This window comes from Leopardus geoffroyi, chromosome D3 (genome assembly GCF_018350155.1).
Source record: "Leopardus geoffroyi isolate Oge1 chromosome D3, O.geoffroyi_Oge1_pat1.0, whole genome shotgun sequence".
NCBI lineage: Eukaryota > Metazoa > Chordata > Mammalia > Carnivora > Felidae > Leopardus > Leopardus geoffroyi.
The window spans coordinates 23578483-23606201 of record NC_059339.1 but is presented as its reverse complement, the minus strand read 5'-3'; the positions used below and the strand labels follow the sequence as shown (position 1 = coordinate 23606201).

At 47.5% G+C, this 27719-nt stretch overlaps 1 protein-coding gene across 12 annotated transcripts in view; it reads right to left on the bottom strand.

The window, feature by feature from the left end:
• The window catches only part of AP1B1 (adaptor related protein complex 1 subunit beta 1), an 85776-nt gene that overhangs the window by 24526 nt on the left and 33531 nt on the right, over nt 1–27719 (bottom strand). For 6 of the 12 annotated variants that reach the window (XM_045458516.1, XM_045458517.1, XM_045458514.1 and 3 more), the window contains exons 2-7: nt 11394–11456; nt 8374–8479; nt 5378–5513; nt 4353–4598; nt 2363–2553; nt 1337–1558 (exon numbers count right to left, since the gene is read on the bottom strand). In XM_045458516.1, the coding sequence (XP_045314472.1) occupies nt 1337–1558; nt 2363–2553; nt 4353–4598; nt 5378–5513; nt 8374–8479; nt 11394–11430 (938 nt within the window). In that variant the 5' untranslated portion in view covers nt 11431–11456. Of the gene's footprint in view, nt 1–1336; nt 1559–2362; nt 2554–4352; nt 4599–5377; nt 5514–8373; nt 8480–11393; nt 11457–23096; nt 23188–27719 lie in introns of all 12 variants that reach the window. The other 6 variants (XM_045458510.1, XM_045458511.1, XM_045458512.1 and 3 more) reach the window with 2 other exon arrangements.

The window sequence follows — 27719 nt, the reverse complement described above, 5'->3', positions numbered from 1 at the left end:
TTGTCATGCCTAGCGGGGGAGACAGGATCCTAAGCTGGGGGACAGGAAGACATGATTTCTGCAATCAGGACTTGGCAGAAGCCGCCCAACCATGTTGGGACTGGGCCAGGTGGTGCCTGGGCAATACAGTCAACTTCTTAAGAGATTTGCCACGTTAAATATAGCACAGGGAGCCCTTCATGCTGATCGGGGTGTACAGGTCGCTACACCTCCCTAAATCCCACACCGCAACTACAAATGAATCCCCAGTCTTAGGGCTCTGTGTAGGCACTAAAAAAGTGTTCCCAAATTTACCTCCCAAACCTTCACAACTGTCACGATTCCACTGCTATCTCTAGGCCCCCAAGAGTGTCCTAAGAACCAGAATGATGCTTCAAGGACAGGCAGATGTGCTATCTTCCAAGAAAGAACGCCTACAAGAGGCCCTTGTTCTCCACATAGCCCTGCTTCCAGCAAGGGGGCTGCCGGAATGCACGGACACTCATGAATTAGTTGCTGAGAGAGCCATTTGACTAAAAAGGCTGGGAGAACTCCAGAGACCAGCCTCACTCTGTTCTCTGGATTGTTCCAGAGAACCCCTCCTGTTCTGAGCCCCTCAGACCACACTAGTTGTTTTTCAGCTCCACCCACCCTGGGTATCAGGCACTTTCCTTTAGAAGCAGTGGCTTACAGCTGTGATCGTTCTATGGGGTGAACAGAAATGGTCTTCTGAGTGACTTTCGCACCCTCCTGCTCAGCCCCCAATCCGATGCAAAGTCCATAGCACTTCACCACTTTGGAGTCCTCCAACCTCAGAGAATTTGACTAAAACTATAGACTCTGTCCCTAGGGAAAATACACACATACACACACACACACACACACACACACACACACACACACACCCACACACACACAGAATCTTACACCCTGTTTCAGTCCTGTGGACTATGGAGCTATCCCTTGTGTATGGTTAAGAAGCTCCATGCTGCTCTTTACTTCACCTGCTACCTGATTAGGTGAAGCCAGGGTTTCTCACCCTCAGCACTACTGACATTTTGGGATGGAGAGTTCTCCGGGGGTGGAGGCTGTCCTGTGCACTCTACAACACTGAGCAGCATCCTTGGCCTCCATCCACTAGGTGTCAGTAGTACCTCCCCAAAGTGTGACAACCAAAAATGTCTCCAGACATTTCTAAATATACCTTGGGGAACAAAGCTGCCTGTGGCTAAGACTCTGGGTTAAGCTATTAAGACTTCCTGCACGGTGACAGGTCAGCTTCCCTTTGGTCCCGATCCCGTCAAGAGATGCCCCCCGACCCTGAGTGCACGCTGCACGTTTGCGGCAGCCCAGGTACCTTTTCTGTACGATGAGGTTGATATTGCGCAGGGCCACGTACTGCAGCTCAGGCTCAGCCGACAGCAGCGTGACCAGGGGGGGGGCCAACTTCTTGAGCAGTGTGCCATAGTAGTCCAGGTCCTTGGACAACATCTCCATGAACTTCATCAGCACCTTCACAGCAGACAGCACCACAGCAGAGTTGGCATGGGAGAGCCTGGGGGTGACCCGCTCACAGATGCTGGGGTCCATTCCAAGGAGGGGGACAAACAGGAGAGACAGACAAGGAAGACACCCTGTTTTTAGTTATTGAGGGAGTATGTTTTCTGTAGGAAGATCGAGATCCTGCTTCTGGTGCTTGCTAACTGACCCCAACAGGTTAAAACCACTCAGAGTCTGTTTCCTCATCTAGAAAACGGAGGTGAGGATGCCAACTTCACAGGGTTGCTGAGGGCTTACATGAGATAAACCACATAAAGCACCAAGCACGGTGCATGGTAGTTAATAAATACTGGGTAACTGTCAAGTCCCTCCCTTCCCTCGCTACAAGGGCATTCAAAAGGGGCAAGGTATCATGTTGGGTAGGACCAAAAGTGAGGGGTGACCCAGGCGAGTGACCTGCATGACTTCTTCCACCTTCTAAGCCGGTGTTTCCTTACCTGTAAAATGTGGACAATGATGGGGCAGCTTCCACAGAGGTGCGTTAAGGATCATCTAATGCATAGGAAGCTCTCAGCAGAGCCCCAGCCACCCAGAAAGAATCCAGTGAATGAAGACTCTGGTACTATCCACCTCCTTTACTCAGCCCAAGGTGACCGGGGTCTCTGTCAGCAACCAGATCAGGCACTGGCTTCTGTTCTGTCTGTACCATGCTGAGCAGGGAGCTGACTGCCTGGCTCTGGCCTCCCTTGAGATGTGTCTGAGGATGGTCTGTGGGGCAAAGCCCTGGCAAAGGGCCCAGTAGAGGTCTGAGGCCCAGCTCATGGTTGGAGCCCTGCAAGGACCAGGTCCCGCTGGGCTGGCAAGCAAGGGGCAGCCTGCTCACCTCTGGGCCTCTCGGTCATCTTTGGGCGTATAGTTGGCCAGGCAGTCCAGGATGAAGATCTGGCCCCACTCGGTGCACTCATTCAGGGCTGTCAGTAGCTTATTAATGGACTGCGGGTTCAGGTCAAGCAGGTTGCTGCTGGGGTGAGACTCGGCAATCTCTGACAGGGCAGCCACTGCGTTTGCCACCACCTGGTTGAGAGGGTGGAAGGGGCAGAGGCTGGGGGCGCTGCTTGGGCCACAGGGCATTGGGGCTAATCATGCTGGCCGGTCAGAGGTTGAATATCCTGAAAGGAACAGGACCCGATGGGCAGGGTCTGCAGCACTGAGACCCCCTCCAAGCACTCACCCTACAGACTCCCCTGTAAACCAGAACAAACATAAGTGCTCCCAACCAGTGAAAAAAAAAAAAAAAAAAAAAAAAAAAAAAAAGAGGCAAAACAAAAGAAACAAAGGAAAGATCGGGCTCCAAATGCCCGGCAACAGAAAACATTCCTAGCCACCTAACAACGGCCCCTGTCCACCACCTATAGCAAATCAATTCAGGGGCTGTTGAGGGTGCTTCTCGGAGCTAGAAGATTCCACAGAGCCCCTTAGGTCTGCTGGTAACAGATGGGGGCTGGAGTCCAGGGAGGTTGCCAGGTGAAGCACTGGGCTCTCAACCCATTTCCACCAGAGTAGCTGTTTTTATGTGTGTTCTGCAGGGTTTTGAACTCTTCCCTGTACAAATGGTGCTCTACTGGCCAATCCTGTACTGGCCACTCAGCACCCATGTGTGATCAGTGTTTCTGTAGGGCAGAGCGGGATGGCTGAGCTGAGGGGTTTATGCATTTCACTTTTTTTTAAGTTTTGTTTATTTAAGTAATCTCTACACCCAACATGGAGCTCAAACTCACAACCCTGAGATCAAGAGTCGCATGCTCCCTGGGGCCCCTGGGTGGCTCAGTTGGTTAAGCGTCTGACTTCATCTCAGGTCATGATCTCGTGGTCTGTGAGATCAAGCCCTGAGTTGGGCTCTGTGCTGACAGCTCAGAGCCTGGAGCCTGCTTCAGATTCTGTGTCTCCCTCTTTCTGCCCCTCCCCTGCTCACACTCTGTCTCTGTCTCTCTCTCAAAAATAAATAAACATTAGGGGCGCCTGGGTGGCTCAGTCGGTTAAGCATCCAACTTTAGCTCAGGTCATGATCTTGCGGTCTATGAGTTTGACACCTGTGTTAGGCTCTGTGCTGACAGTTCAGAGCCTGGAGTCTGCTTCAAATTCTGTGTCTCCTTCTCTCTCTGCCCCTCACCCACTCACACACTCTCTCTCTCAAAAATAAACAAACATAAAAAAAAGTCATACGCTCCTCCCACTGAGCCAGCCAGGCACCTCTGTGCATTTCACTTTAAACAGTGCCTGCCAAACTGCCTTCCAAACTGCTGCCATCCTATGTGTGAGGAGGAGCTCCCTCCCAGCCATACCCTGGTGCCCTGTCCTCCAGGCTATGCTACTTTAAGAGTGACCCTTTGCAACCCTGCAAAGATGTGGGGAAAAGGAAAAGTACTTCACATTCAGAGCTCACCGATGGTGTCGGTAAGACAGTGACAGTGACAGTGACTGGAAGGGGAAGGAGGGCACTAGTCTCGGTTGCATGCCCATTGTGTGTCGGGCCGTGCCAGGCACATTACCTTCACAGGTTAAGCCTCACAGCACTCCTGCCGGCCACGGAGAATTAGATCCATCTTACTGACGAAAAAAAGAGGGCTCTGGAAGGTTAGGCGGCCCGCCCAAGGTCACAATAGCTCATGTTAGAAAGGCCACAGAGAAGGCAACTCAGGTCTAGCTCACTCCAAAGATGGTTCCCAAACCACTGCAGGGAGGAGAACAATTAGCCTACCCAGCAAGCCTCTGACTTCCAGGACCCAGGGAGCACCTGGTGGAGGGTCAAGCCAAGGTGCTCCCAAGCAACCCAGTAGGTAATGGAACTGGCATGGTGGATGGCAACGGCTTACCATGGGGTTAGAGTCAGAGATGAGGTCTTTAAGGGTGTCCAGGAAGCCCTGGTCCTCTACCAGCTGGGCGTTGATGTCGTGGAGCTTGGCTACACACACAGCCGCCGTTTTGCGCACGTATGGGTCCTCATCCTTCAGGCACTTCCGGAGTGGCTCACACAGGTACTCTGTGATCTTGTCAACGCGGATACAACCCATGGTCCGCACGGCCAGGGCTCGGATTAAAGGGTTGGGATCCTCACAGTCCTGAGGAGAATCAGCCATTGGCCAGGGGAGCAGGGGCAGACTGAGCAACATCAGATGCTGCTGTGGGATCTCCCACCAACTGTGGCCAACAGCACCAGAAGTAAGTGCCATGTGGGGACATCTAGCATTTGTCAGATACTGTGCTGGGGCTCTGTGCAATGTTGTCTCTGATTCTCACAGCAGACACACAATACTGTTCCCATTTTACAGGTGGAGCAGCTGAGGCTCCCAGGAAGACTGGGAGCTCGCCCAGTCACAGAGCCGAGCCATGATTCAAACCCACATCCATCTGGCACCATACCCCACAGAACCCCTCACGTGTCTGAATCTGAGCACTGACAGGGCGAGGGGAGCTAGGAAGGTCCTAAAGGTACACAGCACTGACATTTCAAGTTCTCGTTTGCTCCTTAATCTGGAGGATGGAAAACACAGAAAAGGGCAAAGTCTAGAAGGGGAACACAGCTCTCAGATGCTTGCTGAATCCTGCCCTGGCAAAGGATGTAGGGCAACGGTGCATCTCAGGGAGACATGGAGGTCAACAGGCTTTAGGTCACCTCACACGGAATGAGTTAGCAGGGTCTGTAGCAACTGATTTTCTGAGAGAGTGGGAGCCCCCTGCTGGACGACTAGGCAGCCCTCAGGCTAGGAGTTGGAGGGACTAGAAAAGAGCCTGAGTGTTTTTGCTCAGGGCCATAGTGTCCTATCCTAAGAGACAAAAGGGAGATGGACCACTGAGCACCCAGGCCCTCTGCTCTTCCTCCCACCAAGCTCCCACTCACCTTCACAAAGGTGTTGACAGCCATGATGGCCATGTCGGGCTGACTCTTGGCATAGTTCATCAAATACAGGTACACCAGCTTCTTCAGCTCTAGGTTGTCTGTCTGCATGCAGTTCACCACATCGGGGAAGAGGGCACTGGAAAGTCAAAATGGTGTGAGTGTGGGGTAAGGCTGGAGAAAGGAAGAAGATTTTTCAAACAGCTAATGGGGAGTGTGTATGGGGAGGTGCAGGGCAGAGAGACAGTGGATAGGAGGGAAGTAAAAAGATAACAGGACTTCCTAGTAAAAGGGAGGACATCAGCTCTGCTCTGTTACCACGAACACGTACTGGTAGAAACAGAACCCAAAACTTGATTTGAAAAGCAAAGTCCTCTGTTCTTTTCACAGGGTTCATTCACATACAAGCTCTGTAGCCCATCAGACTTGGCTCAACCCCAGCTCTAACGCTAGCTGTATGAAGTTGGGAAAATTCCTTCAGCCTCCCACCAAGTCTGAGTTTCCTCACCTGCCCTGCAAGAAAGGTGAAACAAAACCCCATTACACAGGGCCCTTATGATAATGAAAGACAATATACTTTAGGTGTCTGGTCCTTGCCATCCAAGAGTACTGAATACTTGAAAACAACTGTTTTCCTTCCCTGATACTTAACATGGCCCCTTATATTAGAATGTTGGTTCTAGACGCAGGGATGGACCATGCTGCTTTGACCACAAGGGCCAGCTCAGGTGCCCACTAAAAATCAGCCAGCATGAATGGGCTTTATATACATGGTCTCATTTAACAGCCCCGAGAAGCCAGGCTCTTATCCTCATTTTACAGAAGACAATACTGAGGCTCACAAATGTCAGCTGGCCTGAAGAGCCAGGTCTGGATCTAAAGCTCATGCTCGTGACTGCCATTAACCTGAGGGGAGCCCCTCCCAACATGGTACCCCACAGTCCCAGAGCCACAGGCCCTTTGAGATGTAAAATATGCTTTTTAAAAACGTTTAATTTTTTTTTAATGTTTAGTTATTTTTGAGAGAGAGAGAGAGAAAGAGAGAGAGAGAGAGACAGAGAGAGAGAGAGAGAGAGAGAGAGAATCCGAAGCAGGCTCCAGGCTCTGAGCTGTCAGCAGGGCTCGAACCCATGGATCATGAGATCATGACCTGAAGTTGGACGCTAACCAACTGAGCCACCCAGGCATCCCTAAAAGAAGTTTTTTTTAACTTATTTATTTTGAGAGAGAGAGAGCAAGCGGGGAGGGGCAGAGAGAGAGGGAGACAGAATCCCAACCAGGCTCTGTGCTGTCAGCAGATGCAGGGCTCCAACTCACAAACAGAACCGTGAGGTCATGACCTGAGCCGAAGTCAAGAGTTGGACATTTAACCAACTGAGCCACCCAGCACCCCAGAGATGTGAAATATGCTTAGTTAGAAGCCTATTTTCTGTCTCTGGAATCATAGCCTCCCCTCTCAAGTTTTCTAACTTAATGCATGAGAATGTGGTAACAGAGACTTAAGAGGTCAAAGTGAGCTTCCTGGGCCTCCATAGGAAATAGCCCAGTTGGTGCTGAAATTGAGGCATCACCTCGGAAGGCGAAGAACCAGGAAGCAAGAGGGGGGTGGAGGAGAGGGACACTTGACAGGCATGTCACATGAGCACAAGTCTACTTGAGATGGAAGAACAAAGATGCTTCCTCTGTGAGGAGGTGACAGTGGTGTTCTAGTTAAAGGAGAGTGGCTTTGTCCTGAAAGGATCTGACTTGGAAGGAGGCCCAGTTTTCCAGCAGATGCCTGATTCCTTTGCCACTCTCTCTACAGCAAGTCTCCCTGCAGAACTGTTTCTTCTGCGGCCCTGTCAGGAGGTCCCTTGCTGAGGTGGCCATGGGATAGGGCAATCCGTGGAGAAGTCTGGAGCAGTGCAATCCTGACACGGGACCCAGATGTGCTGCTCCAAGCCTCTGAGGCGTGGAGCTGGGTACTATGAGGGCACAGAGAAGAGGGTATGGGTGGAATCGCCCTGGATTTGGATTTCAGAAGGACTGGGCATGAGTCCTAGTTCTGTCATTAACCACGTGACTGCCAGGAAGTCACCACACTCCCTTCTTTATGTGGTTTCCCTGGCCATGAATACATCATTACCTACAATACAGGAATTATAAGGAACAGCTAGGTAAACGCATCTGAAGGTGTTCTGCATACTATCAAGTGCTCTGCATTAAGTTGCTGCAAAATCCAGTCCCTGTCCTTGGGGCCTGTATGACGTGGTGGGCAGGGAAACACAAGTACGTGTAAGAAAAGGACAGAATTAGTGACAAAACACAGAGCAAGAGCTGCACATTCAGGGCGGTGGGCTGCAGTGACGAGGGAAGGCAACAGGGAGACCTTGAACAGGTTTTTAAGAGTTAGAAAAACAAGCAGGTAAACGGAAATGAAGAAAGGGACATTCCACGCAAGGACAACGCAGGAGCAAAGAAGAGGCAGCAATACTACATATGATCTGCTCTGGCAACCACATGCAAAGTAGAGGCTGCAAACCAGCGACAAATTCAACAATTCCCACTTGCAGGTGCATGTTACTGGGACAGAGCTTATCTGCAGTGTGTATGTGTTTGTTTAACATCGTCTAGCGATCGAAAACAGCGAGATTTAAAATAAAAAATCCAGATTTCCTGTCCTTTTAAAAAACCAGTAGACCTGCCCACACTGGGTTCCATTTTCCCCAGCTGGCAGCAATCCTCTGGAGTTTCTGACAGGGTTCACATCATAGCTACTTCATTGCCTGTTTCCTTTTTGACCTTGCCTACTTCACTTACCCCACTACCGCCTGACCCCAGCAGCATCTGAGCACGGGACCCCTCTGTAAACAAAGCCCTTCTGTTTGGAAAGGAGGTTCAGGAAGGGAGCTGTAACAAGGGGAGACATGGGTCCCTGGAGATCCCCTCAAGGAGAGATCTGAATTAGACCAAAGCTATGAAGCCCCCCTCCGGCTGCCGCCCGGCCTGTGCCTGCACACCTGACATCTTTGCCCACGGTCATGGATGCAATCACTTTCTTTACCGCCTCCTTCTTCTTCTCCTTCTTGTCACTGTTGAGCTCTGCCTTCAGCTCGAAGATCTCCCCTAAAAAAGGAGGGACGCATGAGTGATCCAACCCCACCCTGCCGGGGGGCCATTCCCAATCTTCCAATCCCAAAACAATGAGATTGTTTAGGTCCTTGGTCTCAGTGACACAGGCAGCAGAGAAGGACAACTCTTAGGAGAGGAATCATCAAGAGGGAAGCTTGGAGGTCGTGCTAGACTGAACAGAGGCAGCTGTGGAAGCTACAAAGGTTCTGACACACGGTTAAACACGTTCAGAGGAAAGTGCTCCTCAGCCACCCTCACCCAAACCCCCAAGGCAGTGTGTGATGGAATCTGAGGACTGAAAATTGGAAGGGAGAGCGTAGGATTTGCTCGATTCCCACACTTGGCTTTTCCTGTTTTCCTGAACCTCCAGTTAAAACAGCGCACTCAGGGTTTCACTTCCTGAGCCACATGTGGTTGCTCAGCTCTGAAAATAGGAATTCAGCTGCCTCACAAGGGCTCGAGCACGTAATACACTGTTCTTAAGAACTTGATGATCTGGAAAAAACAAATGAGGAAATAGGGTTGTTCAGGGCCCAGATAACCCCACTGACGGTTACAAGAGCAGACTTTGGAATGAGACAGGCCTCCTGCCCTCACAACAGCAGCCGCCAGGATTTCCTGAGCCTCTCTTCAAGTCAGGTGCCACACTAACTTTTCCCCACTTCTCATTTCATCCTCATGACAACTCTGCATTTCCCATTTTGTAGATGAGCACCTAGAGGCTGTGAGAGGTTCAGAAACTTGCCCAAGAATATGCAGCTAGTAGCAGATAGGGCCAAGATTCAAAACCGGGTCTGCCAGCTCCAAAGCCCACATGCTCAGGCCAACCAAGGACATCCCTTTGCTTCTCTGAACTGGCTTCCTTGTCTGTACTCTCTCTACTTTGACTGGAACAGTGAAGTCTCTCATTTAACACTCAGAAGTAAAATGCTCATCTCAGTGCCAGCACTCAATGCCCTGCATGAAAGGAGACTGTTCTTATTATTAACTTGCCATGTGACCTTTGGCTTAGATCCCTCTTTTGTAGGAGTGTCCCAGGTGGGAATAAAGCAGAGATCTAGATGGATTTACAGTGAGAAAAAAAAAAACTTGCAGGTTTTTATCATGACTGAACGATGTGGTGTTCAGGAAAGAACTTAAGATGACAGAGAGCAAACAAAGTTAATGAAGAACAGTGCCCAGCACAGCCCAGGGCAAGGCCACACTGAGGATATTGCTCAACAGAACCAGGAGGAATCTGCAAACCTTGCAGTTCAGACTCTTGATTCTACAGGACTGAAGGAACACAGGCCCTTCTCCTCAAGAGACTGAGGGGGCCACATCTCCCTGCTGCAGGATCCAACAGACCACGAGGACTCTGACCCTGGCTCCTGCTGCAGGGCTGACCCTGCTTTGCTTAAAGTGTTTGGTCAGATTCAATACAACTGGTCGTCGATTGATGGATCTAGGCCTGCATGACCCCAGTTCTAAGAAGACAGGTGAGATGAACCTGGGATCTGCCTGTTTCTGAAATCTCTCTTTCCTCTAATGGGCCCCAAATCCAATCGGTCACCAAGCCTACTGCCTCAGTCACATACCACGCACCCAATTCTCTCTACCCACAATGCTACCCCCACCCCACTGGCTCAGGTACTATTATCTCTCATGGGGGCTTTAGTAACTGGTCTTTCTGCTTCGCCCCAATCTTCACCCTCTTCAAAACTTTATTAGAATCTGCCTTGGACCTCCTCTTGCTTAAAACCATCACTGATGTCTGATTGGGACCCAGGCATCCCTCTACAGACATTCTCCTCAAAAGAAAACCCACAAAAACCCCACCACTGATGCCCCAATACACTTAGCAATAGGTTCACCCCCTCCAGCCCTGCACACCTCTCCAACCTTCCATCACACTCTGGTAACTTGTGCCCATGTGCTTTCCTTGGGCAGAGCAAGAGCTACCCTCCCCTCCACTCTCTTATCTAGCTAGCTCCACCCAAGGTCCTCCCACAGCCCCGGGTACTGCCCTTGTCATAACACCTACCACCCTTTAGTGTGATTACTATTTTTAATAGACTGTCTTCTCTGCTTAACTGCAAGCAAAGCCAGGTCAGAGACTCCAGTTTGCCTCCTCCACTGCACAGGGAAGGGGCTCAGTAAAAACCGGCTGACCAATAATTAAAGTGCTTGGTAAGGGGCAGGCTGCAGGTCCCGGCTCAGCTGTCTCAGCTGTCGCGACAACAGACTCTTTTCATCTGGTCAGCAGGCCTGTGTCAATCTCACTTGGAAGGAAGGAGGGGGGGAGGAAGGAAGGGCCAGTCAGAAAGAAGCTTACAGGGTTAAAGCACATTCGTCAGCCACTACAACCACCTGTTTTCCAGAAAGCAGAAACAATACCCTACAACATAAGACTAGCTTAGCAAATTTCAGTGCAGCAACTCAGCAGACTTAACATTGAGTCGTTAGAACTGTGGGGAAATGGTTAAGATAATGTCAAATGAAAAACAGGATATAAATTCTGACTTCACGTAAAACATGTGCCCATGGATAAAGACCACACACACACACACACACACACACACACACACACACAATCGCTGTGGGGTTACTGATAGGATTGTGTGCTTTCTTTCCTCCAGCAAAAAACATTGAACGTTAGACCATGGGGAACAAACGAGGGCTTTGTTCCCCACCCTACACTTGGAGCTAATGCTCTTCCCTTCCTGAGGTCTAAAAGAAGTGGTCAAATTTTCTTACACCATCAATACTTCAATTTTCTGGATCCACAAGGTTAAAGATGCTTGGGTAATCCCCACCAATTGCTTCTAGGCCTCCACCCCCTACCGCAAGCCCCACCCCAGCAGGGAGAAGGCAGAAGGGTGGGGCACAGAAAGGGTAGGACGAGACCCCACAAAGAAATAAACAGTACCTTTCTTGGTGGTGGTGAAATATTTTGAGTCGGTCATTTTGGTCGCTTATCTGTGGCCAGACTCTGCAAGACAAAAAAAAAGGGTGACTTTCCATTGTGTCCATTCTGTTTTGAGTTACGGAGCATAGGAGGAGAAGGGAAGGATCCAGCGCACATGTGGTGTGGGAAGATAGCTTCTTATCTCTCTCCTGGGAAAAGGGGCTGTTAGATAATGGCTGATCAGATTTTGGAAGGTCATTCTGAGGGAACTATCAAATTTCTGAATGTGCATATCCTTTGACCCAGCAGTTCTACTTTTTTTTTTTTTTTTTTAACTTTTTTATTTTTTGAGAGAGACAGAGAGAGAGAGGGAGACACAGAATCCAAAGCAGGCTTCAGGCTCTGAGCTGTCAGCACAGAGACCGACATGGGGCTGAAATTCATGAAGTGTGAGATCATGACCTGAGTAGAGAAGTCAGACGCTCAACAGAGTGAGCCACCTAGGCACGCCAGCAGTTCTGCTTCTTGAACTCTCTCCCACAGAAATACCTGCACACAGATACAGGAGTTTTACTGCAGCACTGTCTGTAACAATACACTGTTGGAAATTAACTCAAATACCCATCAATAAGGGAATGGCTAAGTACTCTCGAGTCCACAGATTAAAAAGCACTTAGTTACAGCCACCCCTTCGTGGTGCTCACTCCACCCAGCACTGTCATAAGTGCTTCACACAAATTAACCCATTAAAGCCTCATCACAGCCTCATGGAGGTACTCTTGTGATCCCATATAGTCAAATGAGCTTGGAAGATGCCAAATTTGAAAAGATGGGAAGATTTCTTCTCTCCCCAACTTTTCCGAGCTTCTCTAACAGTGGTATGCACTATTCGTCTCTAGAGAGGGCTAGAATCTTTTTTTTTTTTTTTTTTTCAACGTTTATTTATTTTTGGGACAGAGAGAGACAGAGCATGAACGGGGGAGGGGCAGAGAGAGAGGGAGACACAGAATCGGAAACAGGCTCCAGGCTCTGAGCCATCAGCCCAGAGCCCGACGCGGGGCTCGAACTCACGGACCGCGAGAACGTGACCTGGCTGAAGTCGGACGCTTAACCGACTGCGCCACCCAGGCGCCCCTAGAATCTATCTATATACTGTAGACTCTCCAGCATTCCTCAAATCTAACTGGCCAGTTTCCTCAAAGCATCTGTCAGGACATCTCCCAATGACTTTTGTCACAGTGTGAAGTGCTGTTCTAAGGCAACAGAACAAAATACCAAGGCACCCTTGTTCATTCAACATTTTCTGAGTATCTACTATGTACCTACAATAGTTCACCTTGATGAACAGATGAAGATTAAAGATGCTACACAGGGGCCAAGCACCCTGGACACATGGCAGAGGTTCTTGAGGTGGTTCTAACATTTAGAAGCATCCATTTACAGAGCCCCTATCACAGACAAGGGTTTTACACATATCATCTCATTTAATCCTACCAATAAGATAACTGGTTTTTAACCCTATTTTACAGATGAGGAAACTGAGGCTCAGGGTTGTTAAGTAACTTGCCCAAACATGGCTTGTAAATGGCTAAACTGAGAGACGATCTCAGGTCTGCCTGAGCTCAGCAGCTGTATTCTATCAATGAAGGAACTGTTTCCCCTACCTGAAAGGGAGGACGGAGCCCTGACAGGGGCTAAGGACTTGGTCCAAACACCATAAGACCTTCAAGTACAACTGTTCAGTCCTACCTGTAATCTCACATGGTACAGAAAACCACACAACCAAAAAAATACGAATTTGAATGGAAAAAACTCACTCACATTGTCCCTTTTGTTGCCTCCATGGAAGAGACTTAAACATAAAACCCATCGAGGGCGCTTGTGATGAACACTGGGTGTTATATGTAAGTGATGAATCACTAAATCCTACTCCTGAAACCAATATCACACTACATGTTAACTAATTAGAATTTAAATAAAAACTTGAAATCAAAAAAACATTTAATAAATTCATTACAAATAAAAACATAAGGGCACCTGGCTGGCTCAGTTAAACATCTGACTCTTGACTTCGGTTCAGGTCATAATCTCATGGTTTGTGGGATGGAGTCCTGTGGTGGGCCTCTGCACCGACTGGTGCGGAGACTGCTTGGGATTCTTCCTCTCCCTCTCTCTCTGCCCCTCCCCTGCTCATGCTCTTTCTCTCTCAAAAATAAAAATAAATACACTTAAAAAACAACAACACAGAATCCATTAACATCTTCTTTCAATGCGTTACTATGCGGGGCAAGATGGAGGTTAATGGTGGGATGGATGTGAGAGGTCAGGATCAGTTCAAAAGTCTCTGGAAACAAAGCTGACATAGCTCCTCTTCAGCCCAACTGAATTCTCCAGACTAAGCTTGTACTCATGGCAGGATGGCAATGAGACCGTTCCCCAACTGAGACACCCAAAGATCTCGTCTCACTAATCAAAGGAAAACAAGCATGTGCTGTCTCAGGGCTGCCTTACATCCTTTGTGGATCCCGTCAGAATAAAGGAATAAAGGCTTCGCTGACAAAACAGTACAAAGAGGAAAACGACAATTCTACTTTCATTTGGGGATAAAAAGGGATGGTGGCACTTTCCTGTAGGAGGTGCAGGAAAAAGCAGAAGAGACCGTGGTGTCTGATGATGGCAGACCCACAGGGGGGACTCTAGCTTGCAGGCTGTGGCAGCAGCAGTCAGGGCTGTGGCAGCAGCAGTCAGGGCTATGGACGGATCCACCAGGTCAGCCCGGTCCATGGGTCCATCCATCCTACTTCCTCACACCCGGCCCAGGGTTCTGCACATGGCCAGTGTTGAGTCTGAGTTGATAGTTGTTAAAAGAAACAAAAAGGGGCCGAGGAACATCCCCAGGAGCCTCAGCTTGCTCTCTGACAGCTCAGTTATGTAACTATTTAGCATTTGTTTCCTACGGGAGTTTACTTACATTGAAAATAATTTTCTTTTGAGCACACATGAAGCCATTTTCTCAGAGAAATCACACCAACCTACAGGGGTTTCTTTTGGAGTGTTGAGAATGAGCAGGTAAACAAGATCATGGGATGTCTGCCACACAACAAAGGGCTGTATGGCTTCAGGATTCACAAGCATGAACACAACTAGCAGTGGTATCCAAAACAGAAGTACCCCATTTCTCCAAGTTTAGTCTAAGAAGAGGGATCAATGAAAGCAAAAGGGGCTAAAAATTATAGACCGAAAGAATCACAGTAACATATAAACCCCTCCATTGCTAAATCCAGAAGGAAATCAAAGTGAACAAAAAGCAAAAACTACCTTAGATGTCTAATGTCTGTGCTGCCCAGAAATTCTTCCTTCTCCAACAGAGGAGGCTGTCGGGGGCTTTCCCTTTATCTGCAGGCACAAAACATCTGGGGGCCCCCTCAATTCCCAGAACACAACCTCCTGGGGACAGATCTGTGTTGTATGCAACCACTCAGGTGGAAGAAAGGGTAAGAAGCTTCTCTTTTGGGGGACTAAAAAAAGCAACAGAGCCACAGGGTCAGCTAATTAGACCCCTACAGCTGCTGTCACCCCTATAATGCTGAGCTTTGATGACACCCTTCCTTTTACAGGTGCTAAGCAACTACTCACAACTTAAACTGCTACCCAGCCCGGGTGCTGGCTGCTTCTTTTCTCTGCAGTGTCTATTTCGCATATCCCTCTGCGGAGGGCCCAAGGGGACTGATGATGCAGAAACTGTATCCCTCTGAAGTTGTTTCACATATAGGAAAGTAAAGTGAAGGAGGAAGGGGTGGTAGGAAAGAGTGAAAACGCTTTTGCAAAGCCACCCAGAGCACCGATTTTAGAAACCTCCTTTCACTGTGGAAGATCAATTACACCTGGTTGATCTGCTAAGGGTGGTTATCTCCTGTGTCCTTTCTCTGCAGTTGCCTCTTAGATGTCAGTGCAAAAGATTTTTCATTCTTTCTGAAGCAATGGAGAAAACCCTACAGTTTGGTCTAAAGGACCAGACTTGCAGATGCCCCAGGAAAGGCTGGTGTTTTCCCTGGCACCGCTCAGCTATCACCGTATGCTGTGTCCCCACTAATGGAGGCCAAAGGGGTTAAAGACCTTGTGTGATGGATCTGATTGCACACATGAGCCACAACTGAAAACAGGCAGCCAAATCAGGCAAGAAAAAGCGTAGGGTTTGGATTCCATCTTTGGAAGTGGCAGGACGCACTTTAAAAAACAATTAATTGGAGGGAATTTTTGGTTTGGAAACTGCTCTGGCCAGTGTGATGAGTCACTTTTGCTAAGGAGATAGCATTCTGGGCTGGGATACCCCTCATTTTCAGCATTTATAGGCTAAGGAATGCCTCAAGGGGAGGGAAAGTCAAAATTAAAGAGGGGTACACCTGGAAAGACTGGTTCTGTCTCTGAGGAGCCACAGATGCTGTGCTCACCTTAATCTACCTTCCCACACTTGCAAAGTTAGGACTTTGATCCCATAATTCCAGGACAAGTCCCTAGTAATTTTACTTAAAAAAAAAAAAAAAAAATCCTACCCACACTCCTGCTTTCCCCTGCCACCAGGCTTAAAGCAAAGAAACTGAGTAACAGAGTAACAAAGCCTGAAATGGAGTAGTTTTATGTTTTCTAAAAGAATTATAAAGAAGTCCTTGGTAAGGGGGCACCTGGGTGGCTCTGTTGGTTGACTTTTGCTCAGGTCCCAATCACGCAGTTCGTTGAGTTTGAGCTCCACATCTGGCTCACTGCTGTCAACCTGTCAGAGCAGAGCCAGCTTCAGATCCTCTGTCCCCCTCTCTCTGCCCCTCCCCCACTGCACTCTCCCAAAAAGTAAGTAAATATTAAAAAAAAAAAAAAAAAAAGTCCTCAGTAAGAAACACTGACACATTGGCTAGGACAAAGACGTAATGCAATCTAAGAGTGGCAAAATGAGGTCCTAGGAAGAAAATGGAAGAAAAACTCATAAAAACATTCCCAGCTAGGGGCGCCTGGGTGGCGCAGTCGGTTAAGCGTCCGACTTCAGCCAGGTCACGATCTCGCGGTCCGTGAGTTCGAGCCCCACGTCGGGCTCTGGGCTGATGGCTCAGAGCCTGAAGCCTGTTTCCAATTCTGTGTCTCCCTCTCTCTCTGCCCCTCCCCCGTTCATGCTCTGTCTGTCTGTCCCAAAAATAAATAAACGTTGAAAAAAAAAATTTTTTTTAAAAAAAAACATTCCCAGCTAAAGACTTTGAAGTTTAGCCACTGGAGTTAGAGTTAGATTTAAGGAAAAAAGTCCTCAACACCTTCTAAATTTGTGTCTTCACATATCCCATTGTAGTTTTATGAACAAGAGATAAAGAATCTCTTTTTGTGTTTTAAGCTAATAAAACGTATTTAAATGTACAAAAAATACATGAAGAACATTGAACATATTTTAAGTTTTCTCCAAGGTCTCAAAATTGCTAATAACGGTAATTATTTTCTTTTAATCATTAGTATTTTTTTAGTAGGCTTCATGTCCGGTGTGGGGCTTGAACTCATGACCCTGAGATGAAGAGACCGAGCCAGCCAGGTGCCCCAACAGTAACAATTTTAAAAGAAAGAACACTGAATTGATATTAGTTTACTTCATCTCTATGATCCAATTCCTCTCTGGAAAAATGGGGACTTCAGCACTTGTTGATCTTAGTTCACTCATTTCTTCCGACAGGGGACAATGTGGGAACGAAAGCATGCTGACAAGTATAAACGTTGTAAATGTTGTGGGATCCCATTTACATGAAATTTTAGAGTAAGTAGAAGAGCAAAACTAACTTACGGTGGTAAAAGTCAGATCAGTGGATGCTTCTAGCTCAGAAGGACTGTCTTGAACGGGGCACAAAAGAACTCTAGGGGTGGGGCGCCTGGGTGGATTAGTTGGTTGAGGGTCGACTTCGGCTCAGGTCATGATCTCATGGTTCGTGGGTTCGTGAGTTCAAGCCCCACATGGGGCTCGTTGCTGTCAGCACACAGCCTGCTTTGGATCCTCTGCCCCCCTCTCTCTCTGCTTCTCTCCCACTCATGCACTCTCTCTCAAAAATAAATAAAACATTAAAAAAAAAAAAAAAAGAACTCTAAGGGTGATGGAAATGATCTATTTTTATTTTTTTAGGGTTTTTTTTTTTAACATTTATTTTACTTTTCAGAGAGAGAGAGAGAGAGAGAGAGCAAGGCAGGGACAGAGAGAGAGGGAGACACAGACTTTGAAGCAGGCTCCAGGCTCTGAGCTGTCAGCAGAGCCCAACGCGGGGCTCGAACTCACGAACCGTGAGATCATGACTTGAGCTGAAGTCGGACGCTCCAGCCAACTGAGTCTACCAGGCCCCCTATGATCTCTCTATTGACGCACTACTGGCCAGACTATACGCTCAAGAGCTGAGCATTTCACTTGGTATAAATCATACAAATATTGTATTTTTTTAAATAACAAAATAAAACTCAATGCTGAAGAAGAAAAATAGAAAATTGTATACTCTAGAGGAAATAAAGCCTTTCTGAGTATGACATTAAATCAAGAAATCTAGGAGTTCAATTATATAAAAATTAAGTTTTCCTGCATGGCCAAAAATATAATAAAAAAACCCAAAAATATGATAAACACACACAAATTTTAATCATATTGCAGACAAAAGCCTATTCGCCTTAATACATAAAAAGTGTCTAAAAACAGAATGGCAAAGGATGCGGTGTGTTTGGAGAAAATGAAGAACAATGGTTTAAGCTTACTTATAAGAGAAATTGATACTATAATGAAATACCATCCATCAGCCACTGGACTGGTAAAGACCCAAAAACCTGATAATATGCCATGCTCATGCTGATGTGGGAAAAAAGATACCCTCATATGATGCTAAGGAGGGTCTATATTGCTACAGTCTCTACATCAATTTGGCAACAGCTCTGAAAATTGCAAAAGTGCTGACCCTTTGACCCAGCAAGTCTGCTTCTAGGAATTTATTTATATTTACACACACACACACACACACACACACACACACACACACACACTGCGTAGATCATGTAGTTATTCGTGTAGCATCCTTTGTAACAACAAACTATTGTAAACACCTTAAACGTCCTTCCACAGAGTGCTTGTTTAAAAATTATGGCACAACATTGGGTGCCTGGGTGGCTCAGTTGGTTAACTGTCTGACTTCAGCCTAGGTCATGGTCTTGCCGTCCCCGAGTTCAAGCCCCGCATCAGGCTCTGTGCTAACAGTTCAGAGCCTGGAGCCTGTTTCAGATTCTGTTTCTTCTTCTCTCTCTCTCTCTCTCTGCCCCTTCCCCACTCGCGCTCTGTCTCTCTCTGTCTCTCTCAAAAATAAATAAACATTAAAAAAAAATATGGCACAACAGGGCACTTGGCTGGCTCGGTCAGTGGAGGGTGTGACTCCTGATCTCGGGGTTGTGAGCTCGAGCCCTACTTTGAGGGCAGAGAATACTTAAAAAAAAGAAGCAAGCAAGCAAGCAATCAAGCAACAAGCGGACACCTGGGTGGCTCAGTCGGTTAAGTATCCAACTTCGGTTCAGGTCATGATCTTACAGTTTGTGAGTTCAAGCCCCGCATTGGGTTCTGTGCTGACAGCTCAGAGCCTGGAGCCTGCTTCAGATTCTGTCTCCCTCTCTCTGCCCCTCCCCCGCTCATGCTCTGTCTCTCAAAAATTAATAAACATTAAAAAAATTAAAAATAGGGGCGCCTGGGTGGCTCAGTTGGTTAAGCGTCCAACTTCAGCTCAGGCCATAATCTCACGGTCTGTGAGTTTGAGCCCCACGTCAGGCTCTGTGCTGACAGCTCAGAGCCTGGAGCCTGCTTCAGATTCTGTGTCTCCCCCTCTCTCTGCCCCTCCCCTGATCATGCTCTGTCTCTCTGTCTCAAAAATAAATAAAAGCATTAAAAAATTTTTTTTTAATTAAAAATAAAAAAAAAAGAAAGAAAGAAAGGGTAAAACAAGAAAAGTTAACAGTAGTTTCCTCCAGAAAAGAAGCTGGATTGCCAAGGGATAGTGTGAGAGACTGACCTTTCATCACTCACCAGCTTCTATCTTGGGAATTTTCTACCCTGTGCACATATCACCTCTTTTTTTTTTTCTTCCAAGATTTTATTTAAATTCAAGTTAGTTAACATATAGTGTAGTATTGGTTTCAAGAGAATTTATGGATTCATCACTTACGTATAACACCCAGTGCTCATCACAAGTATGTATCACCTCTTTCAAATATAATGCAGGGTTTTTTAAAGTTTGTTTGTTTTTGAGAGAGAGAGAGAGAGAGAGAGAGAGAGAGAGAACGAACGCATGTGCATACGCACAAGCAGGGGAGGGGCAGAGACAGACAGACAGCAGGCTCCTGAAGCAGGCTCCAGGCTCCAAGTTGTCAGTGGAGAGCCTGCTGCAGGGCTCAAACTCACAAACTGTGAGATCTGGACCTCAGCCGAACTCAGACACTTAACTGACTGAGCCACCCAGGCACCCCAAATATAATGCAGTTTACAAAACAGGGGAGCATCTGTTGAAAGCATTGTTCCCAGCCCCATGCTTATCCTCAGTCTCAGCTCAAACACTCCAGACCCAGAGGGGTAGAGGTCTCCCCGACATTTGACTCAATCATATCATGGACTTCTCCACAGCCCTCCTCATGACTCTAATTTGGGATCTGTCCTGTTTAATGCTGTCAACCCAGTGACTGGCACTATGCCTGGCACATTCCAGGAGCTCACCAAATGTTTGCTGACAAAATGAATGAAAACGCTCCCAGAGAAGTCACAAAACCAGGGGCCTATAACAAATCAAGATAAGAGGGCTCCCTGATGAGAGTGACGATGGGGCAGACCAGGGACATAAGCCTTTGTGGATAACTTTCAACAAACATGGCAAGGCTGACCCAATGCCAAGATAGCTGCCAGGAAATCTAGCTTTGCTACCAACAGCTGTATGACCCTGGGCAAATCCCCGCATCTCTGGGACTTACTTTTTCCAATTGTCAAACAAGAAATTGTTTCCAATTGTCAACCGGATCAATGGCTTTTCAAGTCCCTTCTTCTTTTCAAACTGTTTAAAACAAAAAATGACTGCCCTGGTTGACATAAGACTGGGGGACCTACAGCCTAGCTCATTCCAGAATGCTCAACTCCCCTCCTTCACCAGGGGCCCTTCAGGCAACCCACAGTTCCAGGGACAAGAGTTTCGGCCTATTAAATGACAGATAAACTCCCTCCCACATCTCACGTTTTGTGATTCTCTGCTAGATGAGAAATCCATTTTCTCACCAATGAGTGTTCTTCCAGGCTATCAAACTAGAGGAAATGAAGCATGATCATTCTCAGAGCATGACAGAAGACGTTTCCAAGGGACAAGAGAAAACAAATGCAGAATGCAGCATGGCCAGCAAACCTTATTAGGTCTTCAGTAAGAAGGAAAACAGTAACAAGCCAAGCAATTCCCCAAACGGCCCACCAATGGCCAGGGAAAGGACTTTTCTAGTCTCAGAGCAGTGATTCGTTCCAGAACAACCTATGCTCTGCAATCAAGAGGCATGAAGTTGGCGGCAGTAGCACAGTCCGCTATGCATGGTGGGCACTCAGTGAATTAACAAGGGAGACCATCAGTACCGTGAGATGAGCCAGAGAAGCAGCTTTAGGAAAGGGGAAGGGGAAGGGGAAGGAGATATTTGGCAAGGTCTGATCCAGCCACCAAGACTCATCTCTGAATTCAAGGATATTTGAGCAGGGGAAAAATGATCCCTGAAAGTCTGTGTTGGTGGCTTCCAACTTTAGTGCTGTTTAAAATTGTCACTGTTGGGGTGCCTGGGTGGCTTAGTTGATTGAGCGTCCGGCTTTGGCTCAGGTCATGATCTCACACTTTGTGAGTTTGAGCCCTGGGTCAGGCTCTGTGCTGACGGCTCAGAGCCTGCAGCCTGCTCGGGATTCTGGGTCTCCCTCTCTCTCTGCCCCTCCCCAACTCACAGTCTGTCTCTCTCTCTCAAAAATAAATAAACAGGTCACTGTTAAACCCTTGCCTGATGAACAGCTGTTCAGAAGCCTGTTCTAGGCACATGTTAGCTCAAGGACTGTCAAGACTAAGCTAGGAAGAATGAATAAGAGGGGTTAGGGTGGTGCTGTTTCTTCTTCGTTTAGAACAGAAAAGCCAAACTTAATCATCCCACACGTTTGGCTGTTTCAGTTCTGTCTCAAAGCCACAGGTTGATTCATTCACAAATATTCCCCTACTCTGTGCCACGCTATGGATTATGTGCCTGCCCCATGAAGCCTAGAGTTTATAATAAGAGATAATGATTCTACTCACCACCCAGCAATCATTCATCACTGTTCACTTATCTGACTGGCCCTCGTAAAAGGAAAAAGGTCCTGGGGCACCTGCGTGGCTCAGTCGGTTGAGTGTCCGACTTCGGCTCAGGTCATGATCTCATGGTTCATGAGTTGGAGCCCCACATGGGGCTCCATGCTGGTGGTGTGGAGCCCGCTTGGGATTCTCTCTCTTTCCCTCTTTCTCTGCCCCTTCCCTGTGTGCACTTTCTCCCTCTCAAGAATAAACAAAGTAAAAAAAAAAAAAAAAAGAAGGAAAAGATCCTCACAGGTAAGTCCTAAAGTTCACTTTATATACAGGGAAATAGGTAAGGCCAACTTGAAGATTAAAAGGTGAATCAGCAGTAGAGAAACCAGATTTCAGACTTTCTCTCTGAGACAATGTGGTCGCCAAACTCAGACAGGCTCTTTCAAGTCGGTTCCAGAACTGTGAGAAAATAAGCTGTGTTCGTCTTTAGGCTTGGCATGAAATTCAGAACAAAGGTGGCAGTGCTAGTCGTAATGGCAAACAGATGAGCACCATGGGCCAGACACTGTGTAAAGAGCTTCGCATTTAATCCTCACAATAATCTGTGGAGAAGGTACTGATAATATCACAAGTTTACAGATGAGGAAACTGAAGCCCAGACAGATCAAGGCATTTGTCTAGAGTCACATGGCTAGAAAACGGTAGCACTGACCCTCTCTATCCCTGCCTCATAATAGGTCCCACAGGTCCCATTCTGTCCAGCAAGGCAACTTCTCCTGTCTGAATGAAGCCCTGGTAGAAACACACACACTCCAAGCTAAAGGATACGTGAAATATGTTGCCACACATCCCTGCAGAGTCCCTCGAATGTTGAATTACAGGTTATTTCAGGGCCAGCCCATCCAGCTTGGACAACACGAATGTCAAGTTTGGTAACGTGCCTAGTGAAAGCCTATCTGGATGAGCGTGCTGAGTTATGGGCCTCCTGGGATTTGAATGAAAAGTGACTAGCCAAAATCAATCTCCTGAGACCCACTAGCAATTAAAACCTCAAAATGAAAAGGAAGTAAAGGCAGGCACATGCCATGTTCTTATGTTAGCACTGGGTCTCTAGAACCTATTTCTAGAATTGCATGCCAGTTTTCAACTATCTACAGACAGTAATGTTTGGAAAGATCTGCTATCAAGAAAAAGAGGCCAAAGACTATAAAACAAGGTGCCTTGAGATCTCAGTTTTCCCATCTATACAATGGGAATACTTTCTGAAGCTCTGTCAAGTGTTGGAGTCATCCATTCAGCATGTGTAACAGTGTGGGGCACTGTCAGCTCTAAGATGGGATTATGCCCCACATAGGAGCATGCACACAGCAGACAAAGGACAGTTTTCCCTCTGGGATCTTACAGATGCAGAGGTCAGGTAAAGGACTGCGGGTGAACGGCAGAGCAATCATGCCTTCCAGATGAGTGCCACCATTGCTCAGACGAGGAGGGTTCTGTGAATGAGAGAACATCCAGGGACGCCCTCTTAGAGGAACAAGGGCTTGCCCGGATAGGAAAAGATGATCACATTTGTAAAAGGAGGGCTGAGGGTGACCTGGAAAAGACCCACAAGATGCTAAACCGCTGAGGCTAAACCGCCAGCAACACTGACTAGGGTGCAGGCTCTGTGCTAAGTGGTTTATAGCCCCTCTCTCATTTGATTCTCAAGGTAACCAACCCATTTATAAGTGAGGAATTAAAGATGCTGAGAGAGGAGTGACTTATCCAAGGCCAAAGCCAGCCTGCGTGTTCAGGAGTTTGTGAGAAGCCCTGCCTGGCTGAAGGCAAGGACTTGGGAAGGAAAGGAGTAGATGAGGTGAGGCAAAGAAGGATGAGATTCACAGACGGTCTTGGATGCCAGAGCATGTTAGATCCTGCAGGCAGAAGATGCAGTGATCCTGTCAAAGGACAAGTCTCACGCTGACAAGCATTTGACACTGCTGATCACTCCCTCTTCCTTGAAACACTTTCTTCCCCTGGATTCTAGGATGCTGTGCTCTCCGCCTTCCCCTCTATCCCACTGCCTGCTCCTTCTCAGTCTCCTTTGTGGGTTCTTCCTCGTCTCCCTCTTCTTCAATGCTGGAGGGCCCTAGGCCTGGTACCTCTTCCCTTCCCCACCAATGTTATCTGGCTTCTTTGGTAAGCTCACCCAGTGTCAAGGCTTTAAGTATCATCTACATGCTGACACCCACAAGTTTACATCCCTAAACCCAACCTCTCCCGTGAACTCCCAGCACAGATACCCAAATTGCCTAATCGACATCTGAACTTGAATGTCCATATAGCTAACAGGCAGCTCAAACTTAACAACTGACCTCAAGCTAAAAACCTCAGTTGCCCTTGACAACACACACTCTCCCTCACATCCCACATCTAATCTATCAGCAAATCCTACTGGGTCTACCTTCAAAATGAATCCAGAATCCATAAAGCAGATTCACTACCATCACTACCACCAGGCCCCAACCTACCATCACTCTTTATTGGGATTGCTACCAAAGCTGTTTCCACACTGCTTCCAACAACTCACTTCAGCAACAGGCAGAATGATCCCATTATCGTCTAAGGCAGAAAGTGCCACTCTTCTGTTCAAAATCGTCCAACGGTTCCCTGCTTCACTCAGAGTAAATCTCTACCATGAGAGATTTTGAGGCCAAAATCTCTACCATGGCCTCATGGACTATAAGGCCAGTATGAGATACATCCCTTCTGTCTCATACCACCCATTACTCCTTTCAACTCTTTTCCCAGTGTTTTCCCCATCATTCTCTCAATTCCAGCCACATGCGCCTCTTTGCTGATCCTTGAACACAATAGGAGTGTTTCTATCTCAGGGCCTTTGCACGTGCTGTGATGGTCACTTTGCCACAGAGGCTTTCTTCGGATAGTGTCATGGCTCAGTCCCTCACCTCTTTCAAATCTCACTCAAATGTCACCTTCTCTGACCACTTTATTTAAAATCGTACACATCCCCGGGGCACCTGGGTGGCTCAGTAGGTTAAGCATCCAACTCTTTGTTTCAGCTCAGGTCATGACCTCACGGTTCATGAGATCTAGCCCTGTGTTGCGCTCTGCGCTGATAGCGTCCCTTACCCTCTCTCTCTCTCTCAAAATAAGTAAACTTCAAAAAAAATTGTATACATCCCCAACCAATTCCCCAACTCCCTCTTTCTTTCCTCCTTTTGTATTTCTTCAAGGTACTTATCACCAACATACTATAAAACTTATTTATTCATTAAAAAAATTTTTTTAAGTTTATTTATTTTTGAGAGAGAGAGAGAGCACAAGCAGAAGAGGGGCAGAGAGAGAGGGAGACACAGAATCCAAAGCAGGCTGCAGGCTCTGAGCTACCAGCAAAGAGCCGGATGTAGGGCTCGAACCCACAAACCGTCAGATCATGACCTGAGCTGAAGTCGGTCGTTTAACCGACTGAGCCACCCAGGAGCCCCTATAAAATGTATTTATATTGTCTATTTTTTTTCCCTTCCATAATGTGCTTCATGAAGACAAAGATTTTGTCCATTTTATTCACTACTGTGAAGCTCCTAGACTGTTATCTGGCAAACAGTAGATGCTCAATAAATGTCTGAACGATTAGTGCTCAACTCTCCACTCCGGGAAATTTCAAGTTTTGCAAACCAACCTCAGCTAGAGACCAGCTTCCCCTGTTCCATTTACAGGGTGTGCCAGCATCAGAAATGTGTCTTCTCTGGCTGTCAAGCTATTTTGACAAAACTGAAGTTGAAAATGCCAGACCCTGTAGCCCATTTTACAGCCAATCAATGGAAGACAAGTAAATAAAGAAAACAGGGAAGAAAGGGCAAAGGGGGGAGAAGATCAGGTGGCAACACCTCCAGGGGAGAAAGGTCCAGGCCATTTCCCTCAGTGAGGCCAGATCGCCATGCCCTGCTCCCATGGGCATCGGCTCAGAGACAGGGCTGCAGGAGGTGGGGATGAACTGCTGGGGACAGGGTGCTCGGACACAGCTATGAAGTGAGCACAGGCAGGCCCTTCCCTCTGCCTGTAACCCTTTAGGCCCACAGGCCTTCTGTGTCCTTTGTCAAGCTCTTCACTGCCTTTGCCCTTGCTGAGCCTTCTGCCTGGATTATCCTCTCCAGCTTCTAGAGTGGCTGCTCCAACTTATCCTTCAAATATCGGCTTAGATGACATCACTTCAAAGACACGGTCCTGAGCTCACTAAGTAGGTATTTTCCTGTCCTCACCCTCACCCCTGTTCCTAGTCACAGATTTGCTGAGCACCTCCTCCCTCCCATGTACTGTAAACAGGTCTACATGCTAGGGATGCAGCAGTGAATAAGTCAGATAAAAATCCTTCCCTTCATGGAGCACGCATTCCAATAGTAGACAGGGCCCACAACTACCAAATAAGTACAAAATATATGATCTCTGAGAGTGATAAATGCTATGGAGAAAAAGAAAGTAGGGAAGGAGGATACAGAGTGTGGGGGAGGGGAGGAAAAGAGGTTGAAATTTAACCAGGTGGCCGCCTTGAGAAGGTGACAGGTGACACTGTCTGGGGAAAGAGCCTTCCAGGCCTAAGAAGTGAGAAGTGGGGATGTTTGAAGAACAGCAGGGAGGCTGAGTAAGCGGTGGGTTATGAGGTCAGAGAATGGAGGGGGCCTTCCAGGTCAAGGTAAGAACTCTGGCTTTCACTGAGTGAGGTGGGAACAGCTAGAGGGTTTTGAGCAGGAGTTCTGAGATCGGACTTACATTTCAACAGGGGCTGGCTGCTCTGCCTGCTTCCCTCATGGCTTATCAGTTTTTCTAATTATTACACTTTTCTATTTCCTCTTTGCCTCCCCCCCAACCCCACCCCATTCAAATGCAGTAAGCAACCCAAGCACAGAAATTGACTTGTTTACCTATCATCAATCACACTTAGCCCAGTGCCAGGCATACCGCAGGGCTCAATAAATACTGAATGAATAAATGCCAAATGTGTGACGGCTCTGTCCTAAGTGTCTCAACATCCAGCCCCTCAGCCCTTAGAGATCAGAGAATGAAGACCACAGGAGCAGACTCACCAGCTAATGAAATTTTGTCATTCCATTCTCAATATGCTTAAGGCCCTAAAAGCAATTAGGTGTGGCAAAGAGTATGTGTCACCCAAGTCTATTTCTCTACAGAGCTCTGCTTTGACGAATGTTTTCAGTACTGAAAGTGAACAATGAGGGACTGGTGTTAAACCTTGGAGACCTGACTTCCAAATCTACCATCGTCCAGCCCAAGTCCACAGAGGAGATGGTAAATCTGGGAGAGCAGTCACTAAGGCAGGCATCCTGGCTGCTGATGAACTGTGGGCATTCTGGAGTCAACCAGCCATACTCTTACCTTAACTGGAAGGGGGTCTCCCAACTTCGGGGAAACCCTCTTAATGGAGTCAGGGATCAAGCCCAAGGCTAAAGACCCGAAAAGGATGAGACTTGGGAATCTAAAACCACAGCCAAGCTCAGCTCCACTAAATAACAGGGGAGACAATCCAAGAACAAGGGGTTGGGATAGGAAAGGTGGCTACAGCAGGTGTGACAGGGGCCCTCCAGGGCGTCTACACAACTTAAGAAGCACAAGCATACCACCGCTGTAAAACGACAATTGCAATGTCACATACCTGAGGGATTTGTGAGGCTAAAACGGGTCAATACATACAAAGCCTCCAGCAGTGCCCAGCTCACCAAGTGCTTGATGAATGTAGCCACTCTTCCTACTACCTAGAGAGGGTGGTTACCACCAGCACCTCCTTGCCGCTCCCAACCCCAGGTCCCTGGAGGCCCTGAAGCACTCTGGTGGTTGGCTGGATGGTAGCAACAGCAGCCCAAGAGGAGTAATCCTATCACTGGTCAGATTTCTCCCTATTCCCCTGGAGTGATATCAGGATGGACAGGAGATCATCTGGAAAGTGCTTTGAATTCTTTAGGAATCAAGGAATCCTAACAATTCAAGGCAACATTCATTCATTTACTGAACA